This window comes from Gavia stellata, chromosome Z, assembly GCF_030936135.1.
Source record: "Gavia stellata isolate bGavSte3 chromosome Z, bGavSte3.hap2, whole genome shotgun sequence".
NCBI lineage: Eukaryota > Metazoa > Chordata > Aves > Gaviiformes > Gaviidae > Gavia > Gavia stellata.
The window spans coordinates 45,179,810-45,200,863 of NC_082637.1; the positions used below are offsets into that span (position 1 = coordinate 45,179,810).

General features: G+C 43.3%; 1 protein-coding gene across 2 annotated transcripts in view; it reads right to left on the reverse strand.

Moving 5' to 3' along the window:
• The window catches only part of UBQLN1 (ubiquilin 1), a 32,800-nt gene extending 15,886 nt beyond the window's left edge, over nucleotides 1-16,914 (reverse strand). For both annotated transcript variants that reach the window (XM_059833294.1, XM_059833293.1), the window contains exon 1: nucleotides 16,756-16,914. In XM_059833294.1, coding sequence (XP_059689277.1) covers nucleotides 16,756-16,914 — 159 coding nt within the window. The remainder of the gene's footprint in view (nucleotides 1-16,755) is intronic.
• Between the last annotated feature and the right edge of the window lie 4,140 nt (nucleotides 16,915-21,054).

Below are 21,054 nucleotides of genomic sequence, written 5' to 3' on the forward strand. Positions count from 1 at the left end.
AGCATTCCTTTCCACACAGGCAACAGTTACCTCTCAGGTGGCTCTGCTTTCTCATTCAACATATGAGATAGCTACATGAAATGCGGCTGCAGCCCAGGGCATGGTGAATAGCCACATTCTTCAGCTGACCAGGAAACCATACCCTCATTAAAACAACTAAACATGAAACACTGTATACCTTCTTGCCTTCCTAGCCAATAATAACCAGGAGATGCTTTGACTGAGATTTATTATTCTCTAAAGAAATGCCCTCATTGAAAGCAAAAAATTCACAAAACTTAAAAAGCAAGATATCCAAGAAAAACGCTAAGGAATGACTTGATTGTAAGAAAGCCAGATAGACAAATTTATTCAACAAGACTAGTCAGTAGGCTAGGTATTTTTAAAATTATTCCAGGCAGTTAGGAAGTCCTTCAGAAGTTCACTCTATTTAACATTTTAAAATTAAGTTGACCATACTACTTTAAAAAACATCCCAAACATCCTAGGGAATTCTTACTCCGCATAGGAAAATAAAAGATTAATCTTGCAATTAGTTATTGGTAACTACATTTTACAATATGCAGGACTAAAAAAGTAAAATCCCACTGTATTATGCTTTGAAGGTGAGTCTCTAATTGAACGGGTTTATAGTACAGGAAGAGAAAAAAAAACATTTAAAACAAAAAAGAGAGAGAGTCTGAGGGACAACAGAGGTAGAAGTCTCTGTGTCTGTGGAGGAAGTTGCCCTTGGTTAGTTAAAAGTCTACTGACACAAAGTTACTTCCAGTTCTTGGGGAAACAGCTTTTAAGTCAGCCTTTATACTGGCAATATTTAGACTTGCAAGTATTCCAGAAAGTCACTCAGTCCATTCCTTCTCCAAAGTGAGTTACTTACCTGAATTATTCCTGATATGTTTATCTAGTCTGTTCTCTGAGGTCGCCAGTGACTTTTTTCCAAGAAACCTATTCCAGTGTTTCACTATCCTATTTCTTCGCTGTCCTGCCCACAATGGACAACACAAACAGATTGTTCTTGTCCTTAGAATAAAGGGTTGCAGCAAGGCTAATCATTCCTTGAAGTTTGTTTTCTAATCCAATCAATCCCACCACTCTTTGGATTTTCAAATCCAATTACATTGTTATGTAAGTGTGGGGCTCAAAACTGGCCAAAATATTCCACTAAGTATAGATAAGAACTGGTGTGAAACAACAGGGTAAACCTCACACCCTGCAAGCTACATTCCTATTTATAAAAAAAAAGTGAGAAATCCATGTAGGAAAATATTCGTGTAACAGTGCTGACTTATTTAACAGCTATAACCTCTAGACTCTTCTCTGCAGAGCAACTCTTCAGGCAGTTGCTTCCTAGTCTGCATTCTTCTGGTTAATTATTCTTAATACACATTCCAAAGTAACATAAAAACAGCAGAAATACTCACAATTTGGTACAAAGCTAGTGCATAAGAATAAAGGACTACCATACTGTGCCAAACCACAGAGTAATGTCATTTACCCAAACTCATTTATTATTGCATTTTCCACAATATGTTGTGACAGTGAGATCCACAACTTAATTCTCATCAGAAGGCTGATCCTGTCGTATAAACAATATTCATAGAAGCATAGAATTACTCAAGTTGGAAGGGACCCATACGGATCATGGAGTCAGTCCACCTCCCTGCTCCTTGCAGGACTACCTAAAACTAAACCATATGACTAAGAGCATCATCCAGAAGCTCCTTGCACTCTGACAGGCTTGATGTTGTGACCACTTCCCTGGGGAGCCTGTCCCAGTGACCAACCACCCTCTCAGTGAAGAACCTTTTCCTAATGTCCAATCTGAACTTCCCCTGACACAGCTTCATTCCATTTCCTCACGTCCTATTGCTGGTCACCAAAGAGAGGAGATCAGCACATTCCCCTCTGCTGCACCCCTTGAGGAAGTTGTAGACTGCCATGAGGCCACCCCTCAGCCTTCTCTTCTCCAAGCTGAACAAGCCAAGTGACCTCAGCTGCTCCTCGGAAGTCTTGCCCTCGAGGCCCTTCACCATCTTGGTTGCCCTCTTCTGGACACGCTTTAATAGGTTGATCTCCTTCTTCAAATGACTTGATCTTAAACCAAGCCCTGTCACACATTTCTAGAAGCTGCTGTTTACCCATAAGTCAAGGAAACAAAACACCATTGATAGAAAATAACCAAACTGTATATAATATTACTAATAAATAGGCATCAAAGGCTATACACTTCCCTCTCCCTACTTGCATGTAATGCTATTTAGATGATCTGCAAAAACAACACTACAGTAAGACATGAATACAACAGCCAATGTACCAGGACCCCCAAAACAACTCCTGTAGCAACATACGTGCATAATCCAAATGTACAATAAATCTCTTTCCAGCCACAATAATAAAACTGTCAAGAATACTGAGCCAATTTTGGCTAACTGAGCGACGTTTACACAAAAAGCCTAAGTGAGATGCAAAAAGACAGTCAGGTCTCTTCATCAGCTTCACTTGCATTCAGCACAGCCTTGGGACTTCTGAAATGACCAGGTATAAGCAGGAACAAGCCCTCTGTTTGACACTTCATTCACAGATGACTGCCACATAGAACCTAGGTTACCATGCAAGATATTTTGCAAATGAGTCTGCTGATTAGTGTTAACAGTCAAAGATACCATCAATAACAATTAGGTCCACACACTTTTATTTTTTGCTGAGGCAGGCAGAAGAGAATTGTCTATACATTTGTAAAACAGAATCCCCAAAACATTTTCAATACGTGTGGGTTTGGTTTTTTTTTTTTTTTAATTGTCAGCATGTGATGTGTTACTTCTGGGGAAAAAAAAATTAAAAATCAAAAGATGAATAAGTCAGTCTTCAGTATCACCTGGTCTCTGCCAATACTGGAAGATAATTAGCCTTAGGTCAGAGTTTGGCACAAGTCACTACTGTTTGCACTGTGAAATAAAGTCAAGGTGGGTAGAAGTGAAGACTTTAACATCCTCTGGGGGCAAACACCTATCTTCACTATTCTCAGTCTCTCACTATTAATGGTAACTGAACTGCAAGACCATTCCCCAAAAGTAAAGGGGGAAATCTCTAAGTTTCTTTAAATTCAGACAGCGAAATGACAAGAGAAATGACTGGCAATTGCATTCTTACTTCCACAGACCTTATCTGTGTAGCTTTTACAGGACTCCCCACCGCTCTTACTGGCAACAAATAATTTGGGACATAAGGTGCTACAGTAATGAAAGACAACATAACCAGTTAAGACAACTATCTCAATTTCCTTTTCCCTGAACAGAACCATAAACATCAATCTGGTATGTATTGCCTCAGAGCCTCAGATTAAATATCTACAATCAACAGCAAAGGGAATAAAGGAAATGAGATTATGATGATGGGAATTAATACATATTTAGGCAGTTGTAAGAAAATAAACTCTGGTATTGTTTAAATCTTCAGTTTGTAAAACCAAACTAAATAACACTCTCAGTAAATTACAGTTAAAATACTTTGTCACCTGGGAAAACCAAAAGCAGAAGGAGTTCAAAGTGTCACTGGCTGGAAATGATGAGCATTTCTGGCCAATTCTCCTACTGCACTGACTCTTCCTTTTTATTAACATGCAACACTCCAAGCAGTGGTTTCAGCTCATTTGCTTTACTGTTCTAAAATACATGTTTTTCTTCATTGTAATAATACTAGGCATTATGGTATTACAAAGGTGTTCAGTTATATCTGAGCATAGAAAAGGACTTGAAGTAAAAATGAAAAATGTTTCACCATACGTAACACCTAACATATTCACGGAACCTAGTTCATTGTACTCGTCTAGTAACTGAATACAATAAAAATAATGTAAAATGATGTAAATTTTAGACATAATTATTAGACTAATCAGTGGAGAGAAACACAATGGGAATCAGACTGAAACACAAGACTAACATCTAGACAGAGGACTCATTTCCCTAGGGAGAAAAAGGGAAAGTATTCTTAACCAGAGTGAATTAATTCAAGGTCACAGCCTCCTCAAAGCATGGCCACTTGTAGATTTGGCATGACTTAGAGCAAATCTAAGGCTAGTCTTGTTGAAGCGCCATGCCCACATTACCATTTTACCTCAGGTTAACTTGTTTCTGTCAACTTTTTTTTGTTTTTTAAAGGACAGGAACAGTGTAATTTTTCACACTGAGAACATTCACATTTTTTTTAGCAGCACACCAGCACTTCTTGTTTGCACTCTCAATTTCCATGCCAAATATCCTCATCTGCACACAACTTTAAAAAACTCAGCCCAATATTCCACTAACAAAACTCATCTTTTTTGTTCCATGTTAACACAAAAAAAGGCTCCATGAAGCAAGTCAGGACTTTTATTGCACCTGCTCAACTTGATTGGCTCTGAATGTTTTTGCAAGGTATGGGTGTTGATGCCCAGTGCTGAACAAATGCATACTCGTTGCGGTGGATTCATGCTGGCTGGACATCAGGTGCTCACCAAAGCCGCTCTATCACTCCCCTCTTCAGCTGGACAGGGGACACAAAATATAACAAAAGGCTCATGGGTCGAGATAAGGACAGGGAGATCCCTCACCATTACAGTCACAAGCAAAATGCACTTGACTTGGGGAAATTAGTTTAATTTACCACCAATCCAAATCAGAGTAGGATAACGAGAAATAAACCCAAACCTTAAAAAAACATCTTCCCCGCCCCCCATCCCTTCTTCCCGGGCTCAACTTCACTCCCGATTTCCTCTACCTCTTCCCCCACAAACGGCACAGGGGGACGGGGAATGGGGGTTGAGGTCAGTTCATCACACGTTGTTTCTGCTGCTCCTTCCTCCTCACACTCTTCCCCTGCTCCAGTGTGGGGTCCCTCCCACGGGAGACAGTCCTCCACAAAATTCTCCAATGTGAGTCCTTCCCACGGGCTACAGTTCTTCACAAACTGTTCCAGAGTGGGTCCTTTCCACGGGGTGCAGTCCTTCAGGAACAGACTGCTCCAGCGTGGGCTCCTCTCTCCACAGGTCCACAAGTCCTGCCAGCAAACCTGCTCCAGTGCAGGCTTCCCATGCTGTCACAGTCTCCTTTGTGCACATCCACCTGCTCTGGCATGGGGTCCTCCATGGGCTGCAGGTGGATATCTGCTCCACCGTGGACCTCCAGGGGCACAGCCTGCCTCACCATGGTCTTCTCCAGGGGCTGCAGGGGAATCTCTGCTCCGGCACCTGGAGCACCTCCTCCCCCTCCTTCCCTGACCTTGGTGTCTGCAGAATTGTTTCTCTCACAGGTTCTCACTCCTCTCTTCTCCAGCTGCCGTTGTGCAGTTGTTTTTCCCCCTTCTTAAATATGTTATCCCAGAGGCGCTACCACTGTCGCTGATGGGCTCGGCCTTGGCCAGCAGCAGGTCCGTCTTGGAGCCGGCTGGCACTGGCTCTATTGGACAAAGGGGAAGCTTCTAGCAGCTTCTCACAGAAGCCAACCCTGTAGCCCCACTGCTACCAAAGCCTTGACACACAAACCCAATACACTCGTACCTGAGCTTATTGAAGTAAACATTTTGTCACTGAACAAAGCAAATGTCTGAATACACATGAAGTAGAACAGCTGACTAAAGCAGAGACTGTTTTGCACTGGCACTTTGCAGAGCAGATCCATACTTTAAACATTAACGTACTAACATCTCACCATCTGGCAAGTTAGCTAGGAAGGGTCTGGTAAAAAGTTATTCCAGGCAAAGTAGAAATCTTAACATGCAAACTGTCCTTTGATGTTACCACCGTACAATGATTCAAAAGCTTTTGCTGACTCACTCTATGACATCAAAAACAGCAACTGTAATAACATTACTATCCATTCACATGACAAAGTGCTGTGAAAAAGCAATAAAAAGAGGAAAACAAATGAAAAATACTTTCCCAAATCCTCTCAACCTTGGCTTAATAAGACATATTTAAAAATTAAATTACAGTAAGAGTCTGAAAGAGACCTGAGGGAATTAACATCCAATTCCCGCTGAAAAGTAAGAGAAAACAGGCCCCTAAAAACTGCAACTGCTTTGAAAATACTAAGCTACAACTTTCCCTAGATGACAATAAAAAAGCAAAAGTTGCTGACTCTTCCCACACCAAACTCTGTTTTGAACGTGGTAGTGGATGACATGGAAGCAAAGATTTGTATCTAGAGGGCTGAACTGCAGTTGACATTCCCAGCAGCCCCTCGAACAGTTCTACTACAAAGGAAGATTTTCAAAACACATTACCTTCTTCAGCACTGCTGCTTAAAAATATGCTCCCTGATCATTTAAACTTTCAACTGCCATTCCCAGTAACACACACAGTTACGTGTATTAGCTGGACTTTAGTCTTTCTTACACTCACGCCCACCAGTTTCAACACAGGCTAACTTTGATGAGCTGAAGCTTTCTCTTATACAATAAAATTAGTGGCTACAGGTCTTCTTGACCCAAGAAGCAAGGAACCAAACACACTCATGGCAATACAACTGCTGATAGCTGTGGTCTCCTTTCCTGATGAATCACACCTGGTAATCTTATGACTGTGAATTAAAATGAGTCAGTGAAAACAGGGTTTCATTGCACAATTCTTGGACGCTATACAGGAAGGGGGGCAAGAATTTGTGGTTTCAAGCAGGAAAGCACTTTTGGCCCACAGCCCATGGTTTGCAGCAGATAAAGCATAGCTAGAAAGCGCACTCAAGCTTAGGCTTCCATATAAGCGTATTTTACCTTTCATGACTCGATGGAGTTACTCTCTTCCTGTGCTCTTCCCAATGACCCATGTTAGTTTCACAATCAAATTGTTTCCTCAAACATCTGCAACCAAACCAAACTCACAAAAAACTCATGTCAAGAAACAAATTCAGATTCTTGATGAGCTTACAAGGCTAGCAGCCCATAAAGAAAAACTGCAGCAGTGCAACCTAGTGGAAAGGGCTCAGGACTCGTGTTCTAGCCAGTTCCATCCCTTCCAAGCATCCTTCAGCAAGCCACTCCACTCCTCCACGCTTTGACTTAGGAGAAATGGTTAGCAATAATTCCCTTTGCCATAAAAGCACTTTGCAACCCACTGGTGGAAAGTTGTGTACTTGCAACAGAACTAATCTGTTCTCTAGCGAGTCACTGAGACTGGAAAAGGGCACAAAAGGATTATGTGTAAAATGGGATTCTTGCAGTAGAGCTCACAGAATCATAGAATCACACAATCACTAAGGTTGGAAAAGACCTGTAAGATCATCAAGTCCAACCATCAACCAAAAAAAAAACCACCACCATGCCCATTAAGTCATGCCCCACAATGCCTCATCCACATGTTCCTTGAACACCTCCAGGGATGGTGACTCCACCACCTCCCTGGGCAGTTCATTCCAGTGTCTCACCACTCTCTCAGTAAAGAAATTTTTCCTAATATCCAGCCTGAACCTCCCCTGGCACAACTTGAGGACATTTCCTCTTGTCCTGTCGCTAGTCACTTCGGAGAAGAGACCAACACCCACCTCTCTGCAACCCCCTTTCAGGTAGTTCTAGAAAGCGATAAGGTCTCCCCTCAGCCTCCTCTTCTCCAGGCTGAACAACCCCAGCTCCCTCAGCTGATCCTCATAAGACTTGTGCTCCAGACCCCTCACCAGCTTCGTCACCCTTCTCTGGACACGCTCCAGCACCTCAATGTCCTTCTTGTAGTGAGGGGCCCAAAACGTAACACAGTATTCGAGGTGCAGCCTCACCAGAGCCGAGTACAGGGGCACGATCACCTCCCTGCTCCTGCTGGCCACACTATTTCTGATACAGGCCAGGATGCCATTGGCCTTCTTGGCCACCTGGGCACACTGCTGGATCATATTCAGCCGGCTGTCGATCAACACCCCCAGGTCCTTTTCTGTGGGGCAGCTTTCCAGCCACTCGTCCCCAAGCCTGTAGCATTGCCTGGGGTTGTTGTGACTCAAGTGCAGGACCCAGCACTTGGCCTTGTTGAACCTCATACAATTGGCCTCAGCCCATCCATCCAGCCTGTCCAGATCCCTCTGCAGAGCCTTCCGACCCTCCAGCAGATCAGCACTCCCGCCCAACTTGGTGTCATCTGGAAACTTGCTGAGAGAGCGCTCGATCCCCTCATCCAGATCATCGATAAAGATATTAAACAAGACCAATCCCAAAACTGAGCCCTGGGGGACTCCGCTTGTGACCGGCCGCCAACTGGATTTAACTCCATTCACCACAACTCTCTGGGCTCGGCCATCCAGACAGTTTTTTAACCAGCAAAGAGTGCACCTGTCTAAGCCATGAGTTGCCAGCTTCTCCAGGAGAATACTGCGGGGGACAGTGTCGAAGGCTTTGCTGAAGTCCAGGCAGACAACATCCACAGCCTTTCCCTCACCCACTACTCGGGTCACCTGTCATAGAAGGAGATCAGGTTGGTCAAGCAGGACCTGCCTTTCATGAACCCGTGCTGGCTGGGCCTGATCCCTTCGTTGTCCTGCACATGCCCTGTGAGCGCCCTCAGGATGAACCTCTCCATAATCTTCCCCGGCACCGAGGTCAGGCTGACAGGCCTGTAGTTCCCCGGATCCTCCTTCCGGCCCTTCTTGTAGATGGGCGTCACATTGGCAATCCTCCAGTCATCCGGGACTTCCCCCATTAACCAGGACTGTTGATAAATGATGGAGAGCAGCTTGGCAAGCTCCTCCGCCAGCTCCCTCAGCACCCTTGGGTGGATGCCATCAGGCCCCATAGACTTGTGAGCGTCCAGGTGGCACAGCAGGCACTGCTTCCTCCTGGATCATGGGGAGTTTATTTTGCTCTCCATCCTTGTCTTCCAGCTCAGGGAGATGGGTACCCTGAGGATACCTGGTCTGGCTGTTAAAGACTGAGGCAAAGAAAGTATTAAGTACCTCAGCCTTTTCCTCATCCTTCATGACGACGTTCCTCCCTGCATCCAGTAAAGGATGGAGATTCTCCTTGGCTCTCTTTTTGTTGTTAATGTATTTATAGAAGCATTTTTTGTTGTCCGTCACGACCATGGCCAGGTTGAGCTCTAGCTGGGCTTTTGCCTTTCTAATTCCCTCTCTGCATGACCTAACGAGGTCCTTGTACTCTTCTTCAGTTGCCTGCCCCTTCTTCCAAAGGTGATAAATTCTACTTTTTTCCCCCTGAGTCTCAACAAAAGCTCCTTGTTCAGCCAGGCCGGTCATCTTCCCCGCTGGCTCTTCTTACGGCCCGTGGGGACTGCCTGCTCCTGCGCCTTCAAGATTTCCGTCTTGAAGAACGTCCAGCCTTCCTGGGCGCCTCTGCCCTTCAGGACTGTCTCCCAAGGGACCCTCTCAACCAGTGTCCTGAACAGGCTGAAGTCTGCCCTCTGGAATTCCATTGTAGTGGTATTGCTGACCCCCCTCCTTACTTGGCCAAGAATTGAGAATTCTATCATTTCATGGTCGCTAAGCCCAAGAAGGCCTCCGACCTTCACTTCTCCCACCAGACCCTCTCTGTTTGTAAACAGCAGGTCAAGCAGGGCACCTCCCCTGGTAGGCTCCTTTACCAGCTGTGTCAGGAAGTTATCATCTTCCACACACTCGAGGAACCTCTGGGACTGTTTCCTCTTAGCTGTGTTGTACTTCCAGCAGACATCCGGTAAGTTGAAGTCCCCCACAAGAACAAGGGCTTGCAACTGTGAGACTTCTGCCAGGCACTTGTAGAACGCTTCATCAGCTTCTTTGTCCTGGTTGGGTGGTCTCCAACAGACCCCCACCATGATATCCACCTTGTTGGCATTCCGCCTCATCCTCACCCATAAGCATTCAACCCTGTCGTCACAGTCATTGAGCTCTATACAGTCAAAACACTCCCTAACATACAGAGCCACCCCACCGCCTCTCCTTCCTTGCCTATCCCTCCTGAAGAGCTTATAGCCCTCCATCGCAGCACTCCAGCCATGCGAGTCGTCCCACCACGTTTCTGTGATGGTGACCACGTCATAGCTGTCCTGCTGCACAACGGCTTCCAGCTCCTCCTGTTTGCTGCCCATGCTGCGTGCATTGGAGTAGATGCACTTGAGCTGGGCTATCGATTTCGCCCCCAACATCGGCACATCACCCCTAGGCTCATCTCTAGGTAGCCTGATTTCATCCCCTTCCCCCTTCAAATCTAGTTTAAAGCCGTCTCGATGAGGCTCACCAACTCATAAGCGAGGATCCTTTTCCCCCTTGGGGGTAGTTGAACTCCATCTGCACTCAGCAGGCCCGGGGCTGCGTCGACCACCCCATGGTCAAAAAAACCAAAATTGCTCCGGCGGCACCAGCCTCCGAGCCACGCGTTGACCAGGTTGGCTTTCCTGTTCCTTTCAGCCTTCTTCCACGCCTCTGAAGGGATTGAGGAAAACACCACCTGTGCTCCCGATCCCTCAACCAGTCTCCCCAGCGCTCTGAAGTCCCTCATGAGCCCTTTTAGGCTTCTTTGCTCAACCTCCTTCTTGAGAATCTACCCTATACTTTCTTTTTCATCAGACAGCAAAGATGTTTTATCGTTCAGCTTACCTGGGAGGAGCTTGGGCAACACTCATTTTTCGTGAGGAAACACTGAGATGTGAGTTACTGCTGATAGAAGAACTCCTCCTCATCTGGCCTTTTAGGTAAGCATCTTTAAACAGTTTGTCTTTAGCAAGTTTTAAATTTAAGGTGATACAGAATATAATCATGAGTGGACTACACACATAATGGCTAACATTCTTTTTAGCCTGTCAGTGATAGTGAACAGTTAACCCCATCAACAACAAGAAGTCTAAACAAAAGCATTTTTCTTCACGTCACCATGTATTCCCAATTGTTAAGATTTTGACCTAACCTTACTCCCAGACAGTGACCCTCCTTACATAGCCAAGGTTTATAGTCACTAGACTGAGATGTTGATTGGGGTCTAAAATCAGTATATAGAATATCTTACTATGACACCTCTATCACAGCTGTTCATTCATTAGGGTTTTCTCTGCTGTTGGCAATTTTGAACAGTGTGCAGGACGATCTTGAAAAATTCTCTGACACCCTTGACCCATGACTGAGGGTGAGGGATGCTAGCAAAACAAATCCACAGAAAATCACAGGAGGAAGGCAGGCCCTATTCTACATGGATAAAGTTTAAAAAATCAAAATGAACCTGTTACTCTGCAGAAAAGTATCTGCACACAAGACACTTCACAGTATTATTTAAATAGGTATTCTTATTTTACTATATATGCCAGACATTTATCAGAAAACACTCACTAAGTACCAAGGTTAGATAACTGATACTTTCGAGTTACATCTAACTAAGCCAACTGTCAGGGAAGTCTCAATATACCTTCTTCTAAAGGTTTTTGTTCTACCAAATAGCCATCTACCATTGCTCTAAAACAATTTTAATCAAGTTTCCAAAATGAGAAAAAAAGTAGCTTAAGAAACATGAATAATCAGAGTATATTGCAAGGCGGACTCCATGAAGAGTCACACAGATGCGTTTCAATGCACTGAGACACCAGATGATGGAAAACCTAATGCTAAACAATTCAGGTACTCAAGTGCCTTGAGTCTCAACAGAAAGCTAAATTATAATCCTGGAAAAGAAGAACAAACCGGACTCCATTACATAGTTTCAACCTCTTTTGATTGTACTATTCAGTAATTCCTGGACTACAGAAAAAAAACAGACAGAATTGGATTAAGTTAAAAGAATTGAAATTAAACTGTTCTTATGAAATAAAACATTACATAAAATATTAAAAGCATACTCAAATCAGGAAAGATGGTCCACTACAAAATCACCCCATGGTCCCCTTAACATTTACACCTGTGTGATCTTTATAAGCAGAACATGACCAATTTGGGATTGTGAAAACCAGGCACAAATCTGAAACCCTGGATTTATGGATGTAAAGTTTTAACCATAAACTGTACTCAAGTTGTAATCAGGGAATACAACTTTGGAGATCTCCACTTGACAAAAAGCGGAGTCTCAACACAATGTATACATTTACACATATAATTCAGTCCATCAGGTTTTTATCTATAATTTAGCGTCATACAGAAAGAACAAATATTTATATGTTCACTTAGTTTAAAAAACATACTACAAGTTGTTAAATATGCTATTACTGAAAACTGTATTCTGCACTGAAGAGAAATTCCGTAAAAAGGTTGAATAAAAATGGAGAAAAAATGCAAAAGAACCAAATTTGTCTTCTGTAGAACTAAACTCAATTTCATAACTTTTCCAGATGGACATTACTCTAAAATTTTCAGATAATCACAGGATTGACAATAATTCTCTGCAAGAAATGCCAGCTTCTGAAATCATTAGTGCAGATTTGTTATACCCACTCTTTGGTGGCCTAAGAGTTAAAAACATTCAGCAAGGCATGTTATTCAGTTTCAGAGTTGTAATGCTCACAGAACCCAAGACTTGGTATCTTGCAGTCTGCATACACATTGGCGGACAGCAGCTCTGAACCATTTACAGTAAGTTCGCAAACACTGCAAATGTCAACACTGGGCATTACAAGAAGCACACCATGAAGCTTCAGCAAAGCTTTAACTCTGTCTTCCAGGACAAGAGGAAATGCCCTCAAGTTGTGCCAGGGGAGGTTCAGGCTGGATATTAGGAAAAATTTCTTTACTGAGAGAGTGGTGAAACACTGGAATAAGCTGCCCAGCGAAGTGGTGGAGTCACCATCCCTGGAGGTGTTCAAGGAACGTCTGGACGAGGCATTGTGGGACATGGTTTAATGGGCATGGTGGTGTTAGTTGATGGTTAGACTTGATGATCTTACAGGTCTTTTCCAACCTTAGTGATTCTGTGATTCTAAAATTCCCTTATGTCTAAATGATGAAAGTAAAACTGTTTTTCCATGTAGCTGGTTCCAACACCTCATCAGTCAAACAATTCAAGTCATTCACTAAGACATTAAGACGTAAGTTGCCCATAACATGAATGCACTTTCTCTTTGCATACAGACTTTACCAAAACACATTGTTAAATCAAGTCTGCTAAGCAAGGAATTGCAAAGATTGTATTGCCATGACTCAGGAAATAAACCAAAGCTGGGGGGGGGCGGGGGCGGACAGGGAGACAAAAGACAATTTTACTGAGCTAAAAAGTAATTTTACTGAGCTAAGAAGTGTCAGTACCGTCAGGGTCAGCTGAAGTCACCAGGCTTATAGGTATGCATCTTTACCCACCATGTATTCATGAAGTCTTTGCACAGAGCAAGATCAGTATCATACCCCGTTAAGAAAGCAAATATTTGGTCCCTGTCCTCATACTGAGCCAAACTGTGCTCAGCACAACCAGATAGGTTCCACAGAAAAAAAGACAAATGGGTAGCACTTGCAATCAACTGACCTCCCAGGGTGGCTTTGTACTTGAAGGTTATTTTCCATTCCGACCTGCATACTCGTTGTTCTAGCTGCACAACACAGGATAAGCAATAACAAATCCTATGTGGCTGAAGTTTTCCAACATAGGCAAAAATCTTCCTTGACTTAGGACGGTTGCAAACCTGATTTACATTAAGGGAGCAACATAAAATATGCTTTGTGTAGCCCTAAATTTGGCCCTGATGACCCAAAATATTTACCTAAAAACGTAGATTTTTGTTCTGGCAGTATTCTGAAATTACTGTAAGCAAATAAACAACAAGTCAACTCACTAAGTCATACTATTAGCTATAGAAATACACAACTGAATGTGTTTTATTTTGCTGTATGAGCTTAGGGTTGTTCAGTTTCTTTTCAACCTGCAAATATGGCAGGCATTGCTGGCCCACCTATGCCAGCAGAACAAAACGCCTGCTGATCCCAGATGCATTTAAACAGATGTTCAACCTGTTTTGTATTTGAGCTTAACCTATTTTCAAGGCTGGCTCTACAAACATCACATCCACTGTTGATGCCTATGATTAAGAACAGCTCATTTTAACAATTTAAGAGAAACAGCCAATACTAGTCACACTACAGGGACAGTGCATTTTTTAGTGCTAGCTATGACATTGGCTAGGACTCCAAGAAAATGGTCAGCCTACAAGGGCAATCTTACTTCACAGAAATCAAGATAGAACTGCAGATCTGATCTTTTAACAGCAGCTCCAAGAGAGACAACATGCAGAGTTTAAGATATCTGTGGAAAAAAAAGACATTTTAAGCAATGCGTTCTATTAACTACCTAAACTTACATGGCTGCTTTCAGTAAAAATTCGTGTTCTTGCTAGGTTGTGTAACTATTCGAGTTTTTTAACATAATTGCTTATTTGAAAACCTGTCAGCCCCACATTTGAAACAATCTTGTTAAAGTCAAATTTATTACAAAATTCACATCTTAAGTAAATCTGTTTATAATTCCTGAAGGACTCAAACTAATGGCAGACTGCTTTTCAGGACAAATGTGATCCTCAGGTTAGATGCAGTGTATGAATCTCTCTTTTAAAAATAAAACAAAACAAAAACCCCAAAACCTGCAAAGACTTTTACAAAAACTGCATTGACGCTTGTGGTTTAACCCCAGCTGGCAACTAAGCATCACATAGCCGCTCGCTCACTCCCCCCCTGCCCCAGCAGGATGAGGGAGAGAATCGGAAAAGTAAAAGTGAGAAAGCTCATGGATTGAGATAAGAACAGTTTAAAAATAATAATAATAATAATAATAATAATGAAAAGGAAAATAACAACAACAAAACCCCAAGAAAGACAAGTGATGCAAATGAAAACAATTGCTCACCACCTTCCGACCGATGCCCAGCCTGTCCCCGAGCTGTGGTCTCCCAGACAGCTTTCCCCCTAGTTTATATACTGAGCATGATGTGAATGGTATGGAATACCCCTTTGGTCAGTTGGGGTCAGCTGTCCCGGCTGTGTCCCCTCCCAACTTCTTGTGCACCCCCAGCCTACTTGCTGATGGGGTGGTGTGAGAAGCAGAAAAGACCTTGACTATGTAAGCACTGCTCAGCAGTAACTAAAACATCCCTGTACATCAGCACTGTTTTCAGCACAAATCCAAAACATGGCCCCATACTAGCTACTATGAGGAAAATTAACTATATCCCAGCCAAAACCAGCGCAATGCTGCTCACAAATCTATGGAGAACAGAAAAGTGAAAAGCACCCTTTTCAGACTGAGATTGCTGGGAAAGCGGTGGACAACATTAAAAAGCAAACACAGTCATTTTACCTTTGGGAGAAATGTCTAGATTAAGCTTGCAGAGGGAGTAGCTGATAGTATACAACACGGCAGCTACCAAAAGACCAGTGAAGGCAAGAGAGTAGTCTCACCTCTCTGACAGCTGGAGGGAAGACCTCAATGAAACTTCTGTCTGGGATACTTATAAGCCAAATGCTGACATAAAAAACCCTGAATCTAAAACAGACCCAAAGGTAATAACTTGAAAAAAGTATCAGCACTTTGTCTCTTCACAGCAACTAGGTGGAACAAGAGTCTGACATTCCAGCCAAGGTGGTGGCACTACGTTTTATACTTGGGAGCCTTTAATTCATCTTTTGTACCTCCTTTCTGATAACCACATGGTGTCTTTCAGCTAATCCACAAGGAAATTATTTCAAGCTCTGTATCTAGACACCAGTGGCACTCCCACACATGTAGCCTTGTTTTGGTGAGATTTGCAGTTACCAGCCGTACCAAAAAAAGTGAAGTCAAGCTGAGTTGCCTCATTCAGAGACATTTCAGTGACAATTTCAGATAAATTCTATGGAAAATGAAGTAAGCTTTGAATCTCCTTCAGGGAACTTCACTTTCTGGAGTATTTTAGCATAGCAATGTCTACATCCTTCACAAGCAAGAGACTCTGGCTTTATAGAGCCTCTACCTTACACTTTGATTAAACCTTTTCTACGATTTGTAGCTTTCTAATCTAATTAAATGAAGTTCTAGTCAATACTTGCATGGAAAACGTCCAAGGAAAATGGAAGAGTTGCAGGAAATAGTGTCAATGATTCAGTAGGTGTCACTGCTTCTGTTCACCCAAAGGCTCCATGGGGCACAGACTTTCACAAAAATGCCAAAAAGACCCTCATGATTCAGAGTTATCTGACCATACTGCCATACTAAATACCGTATCAATAAGTAGCACATTTAAGTACAGCAGAAGGTGTGCTTTTTTTGTACTGCAGATTGTACAAACACAGTCTAAAGACACAACTTCCCTAAAATGAAGACATCTTTGCATAACCTACTCGCTGTTTTTAAAGACAGTTGTAGATCAAGATAACCACCGGCAATACAGCAGTGCGACGCAGGTGATTGCATACGTTTTCTATAGTCATGCTAGCTAGCCAGCCAGCCTCCTACTTGCAGACTGAGTCAGCTCGACAGGACAACTCACAGTTAGAAAGCGAGCTACATCCACCTCCCGGGCCGGTTCTCAGCATTGCAACAGGGAGGAGAGAAGCTGGGGAAGAGGAGATGAAGCGGGAGGTTTCTTCTATCCTCGCTTGCCTCAGATGGCAGCGGTCCTCTCCTGGGCCGGGATCGGTCCTAGCACTCGCCCAACAGCGCCCAGAGCAGCCCGGGCGAGCAGGAGCTGCTTTGTCACCGGGAAGGGCCCTCGCCCTGCAACGCTAGAGGCGGAAACCGCGAGCCCGGGCTCTTCTCCCAGGCCGCGCTCCAGCCGGCCCCGGGCCCTAACCCCGGCTTGCCTCCTCACCCCCGCCAGACCCCCGCAACGCTCCCCCTCGTCCGCCAGCCCCCTCAGCCAGCCCCGCTGCCCCTCACCTGCCGGATGCTGCTGGTTTCAGACACGGCGAACTCCTCTTTCTCTTTGGGAGTCTTCACCGTGACTTTGATGATCCGCGGCTCGGCGGCGGCGGAGCCCCGGCTGGGAGAGTCCGGGGGGCTGCGACCCGCCGCGGGACCCTCCGCGCTCTCCGACATGGCGGGGGCGGGGGGGAGGGGAGGGGAGAGGAGAGGAGAGGCGAGGCGAGGCGAGGCCTGGCCGGCTGCGGGCGCGCGGCTTCCAGCGACTCCAGGCGGGCTGTCCCAGCCGCGCAGCGCCCGCGACACCCGCTCCCGCAGCGGCGGGCGGAAACAGCACGGCGCGGCCGCGGCGCGCGCTGATGACGTCCCGCATCGGGGAAGTTACTAGAAAGGGGAGCTGTCTGCCCGGGCGTAGGCTTGCCCGCCCCGCTCCTCCAGCGCGCGTGCGCCGTCCCCGCCCTGGAGGAGCGGGGCGGTGGCGCGGAGCCTGCGCATGCGCCGCTGGCCTTCACCGGCTGCGCGGGGACTTTACGTCCCTGAGAGCGACGCTCTCCCGCGATCAGAGTGCCGCAGGGGAGCTTAAAATTACTTTTCAGCTACAGTTCTGTGCTTTGAAGTTTCGGGTAAATACATGAAGAGGGTTGCTGGGAGTTTCCCAGTGTTGGGAGTGCAGATGCCCGATGCGCAGCTGCGGTTTGCCGGAGCGCTGATCCGTCAATGGCGTAACAGAGGCCGGTCAGGGCCTGCGCGGTTTTTTGTGTTGGAAAACGCAAGAAAACTAACTCGGTGCAGCTTGTGAACCTGCACTGAGGAGATAAATCATGCCTGTTGCTTTTAAATTGCTTACTTGGCACCAGCTGAAGGGTTATAAGTACTAAACATTTACTACTTTAAATGTAGCTTTGCTATGGACCAAAAGAACTTTGTCACTCATTAAACCTAGTATCACCTAGTATCAAGCATTTTCCCAAAATATGAGTGGTTTTCCTGACTGTCAGGAAATTCAAGATGCCTGTTCTGGTTTTGGTGTAAAACGCATGTGTGGCTTCGAATTCCAGAGTCAAATGCCCTTTTTCCCTTAAATAAGAGTTGGCGTTTCCCACAGTAGCCTGGCGCACCAGATGATTTGCTGGCTTGGTCTGCTGTTGGGATAATCTCTCAGGAGCTCTATGTAAATTGTTTCAGCTGATACTAAATCAAGTGTAATACAACATGGTAGGCTCCAACCCTCTCAAATTTTTACTAAAGGATTTTAAAACCTGCGAAGAGGTTTTAAAATAGGAATACTAAAGACTGGCTGAAGGCAATTCCAGGTTTTGCCTCTCCTAGAGCTTTGGTTTGTTGCAGGCAAAAATAATTCCAGGCATATTTAACCACTAAGCCTTTCCTTGGTCACACTTGTTCCTTCTCCACATTAGTCACGACCCTACAAGGTGTTGAATTCTGCTTGCAGCAGAGCACTTCGACACATGCCAGTGCTACACTGTCCTATCAGTTGGCACGGTGAGGGACATAATGAAGTAAAGTTTTGCACTGCCATCAAGCAGTGATTTCAAGCAGAAATCGCTCAGATCAAAGTGCAAGGAGCTGTTCCTCATCCCAGGCTGTTCTTAGTTTACAGATACAGCTCATGCTGACTGTATTGTTACTTGAGTAGAGTTTGTACTGGAGTAGCACAACTGCTACCTGGTTATGGTTAGTGGAAATTGACAAGTTAGACAAATACTCGTTAGTGTTATTTACTGCTGTATATTTATTTACTGATGTATATTTGTTACAATGGACAAGGATACTAAAAATCTGTAGAAAATAACTTGAAAGCTATCGGCAGTTCTTAATTAAGCAAAGAGGAAATTTCAGCAAAGAATGGTTGTTTCTTTGTCTTAATTTTGGTAGAGATAACAGGGATATGGGAGCTCATTTGCCAGTAGTGGAAGCATCCAGATGGAAAATACCCTAAAACAGGACATGTGTTCACAATCTGATAGTTGAGAACACAGCTTATACACAATGCATGGAAAATCAAAATGATACAGCAAAGAATTTTGCGTTCTTAATCCTCCTTAGGCTGATGGCTTTTTAAACACTTCTTTTCTCTTGCTTTTTCTTTTCTTTCTCACATCCTTCCACCTGTGCTTTTATTTCCCCCTTCTATAACCATCTGTGCAACTTTTCTTCATCAATTTCTGATGCTAAAGAATGTAATTCAGAATATTAGAGAGAGCAGCTTCATTTTTATGCCACTGCGTTTTCCTCACTCACGGTTACGTATTTACTGCAGAAGTTCAACTTAATTCCCAACTCTGACTAGACATCTTCAGTTTGGTATTTTTTCCATAGGTAGTTCATTTAAACCAATGCAAAGGCATTTAAATTGGCTTGAAGGAAACAAACTGAAAATGAACATGCAGTGACCAGAAAGCATTTTGCATCAAAATGAAAATACTGGCCCAGGTCAAGTTGAACCAAATTAAGAATATCAGTAAAAGGTATTGAACCAGTTTGGCTAAACTCAGTTTAGTGTTTTACCTGAAGTTAGTGACGCAATTTTGAATTTAGACAAGGTCTTAGGTCATTTAATGACAGTAAAACTTACATGCAAGATCTCCCAAGTTTTGCTATAAACAATGCATAACATTCCTTATATTTCTGAATATTAAAACCAAAACATAACACAAACACCTGTGATTTATCCATAATGTATAAGGGAAGAGTATAGACTTCTACTTTCATATGACCTTAAAAAGATGTTCTATATATTGTTTCCCATTCCTGACTCGTCAGAACAAAGGTTAGGACTCTTTGTTTTAGACACAGTTAAAGGGATTAAATTAAAAAAGCTGCATGCTGAAGTGTAACTGGATAGACAACAATTATCTTCTGCTGTTGATACTCTGCCTTTAGTGTAGCAAACCACGAGAACAATGCCTTGTTAGATCTGAACCAGAGGGCAACATCCTTGTCAGCTCATCAGTAATTCTAATAAATGAAATGCTGTTGTCTCACGTTCAGTGGGATTTGCTTTACTTTTTGGAAGACACTAAAGATCTTCATAAAAGTAGCATTAGACAGGAGTAGAGCCGTGAGCTTCTGAACTGTGTCTGGTAGTTCTTAGCTAGAATCACACACTCAGAAGTCTAGAAAAAAAAGTAATTTGTTTTATTATCCTGATTGGTTAACAGGTTTTTCCAATTGTACTCTACTACCTAAGCCCTATCCCTATTTATTTTTGTCAGTTTGAGTCACAAAAATCACATTTAAAGTTTTGTAGTTGTATTTAGTCATATCCTTCCCAGCAATTTTTTTTCTCCAGCTCCACTCTACATGTACCCTGTACTTTGGTCTTTCCAACAGCCTCTTGGTCTCCCTAACTTCTGTTGTGTGGAGGTTTTAATCTCTTTGGGCAAAGACACCTCAGTTCCAATAATATCAGATTTTTTTTCCTCCAAAATTCATTAGCATTCCTAATTTGAGCATGGGAAGCTTGTATCTGTAGTATTGCTTTAACCGCCCGCTTTAAAGGTAGTACAGAACCTATGCAGTCTAAACTCCTTCTAATGTTCAGTAAATAGGAGCCTTTTTCTCTTCCTTCTATTTATTCTGGCTTTCTCACCTCACCTTTGGTTATGAGATTCTGATTATTTTTTATTTTTTACAATGAGCCTTTTTTTTTTTTAAAAAAAAAAGGTTTATTGTGTTGCTATGTCTATAATTTACAGCTTATTTTAAAGCAACTAGGACAGATACAGAATACTGTTGAAGATTTGTACAGGAAACCAGAATGATGAAACTGGCTATTGCCAAGTTATATGCACTCACAGTCCAAAGTGACTCATTGTGGGAAAGTAACAGCAAGACAATTGCTGAGTTTTCAGAAGAAAGTATACTGGGAGTATCCTTCCTGAAACAGTCTGCAACAGCTATAGAAAAAGCTTTCTCTTTATGAACATTCAGTTATTATAAATGTAAAAGGAATAGATATGAGAAAATACAATTTTTTTTTCCTCCAAGAGTCATAATCTACAAGTAAGAGCAACATAGTGGAGAACAAATCAGCTGATGGAAGAATTTCTGTGTAATTTATACTGGACCAGCTAATACACCAAGTGGTGAACAGGGAAAGGAGTTGTGGTGAACAATGAGAACTGTATTCACCATTGCCCAAACTAGAAATGTGTCTATTTCTTTAGCACTTAAAAACAGAATGAGCTTTTTCTGAGGACATGAACAACACACACTTCAACTTCTGTTTCATTTTAATAGAATTCCTTCTGTTGTTAAACAGCAACCATTATACAAACTAATTTTCGTTTATGT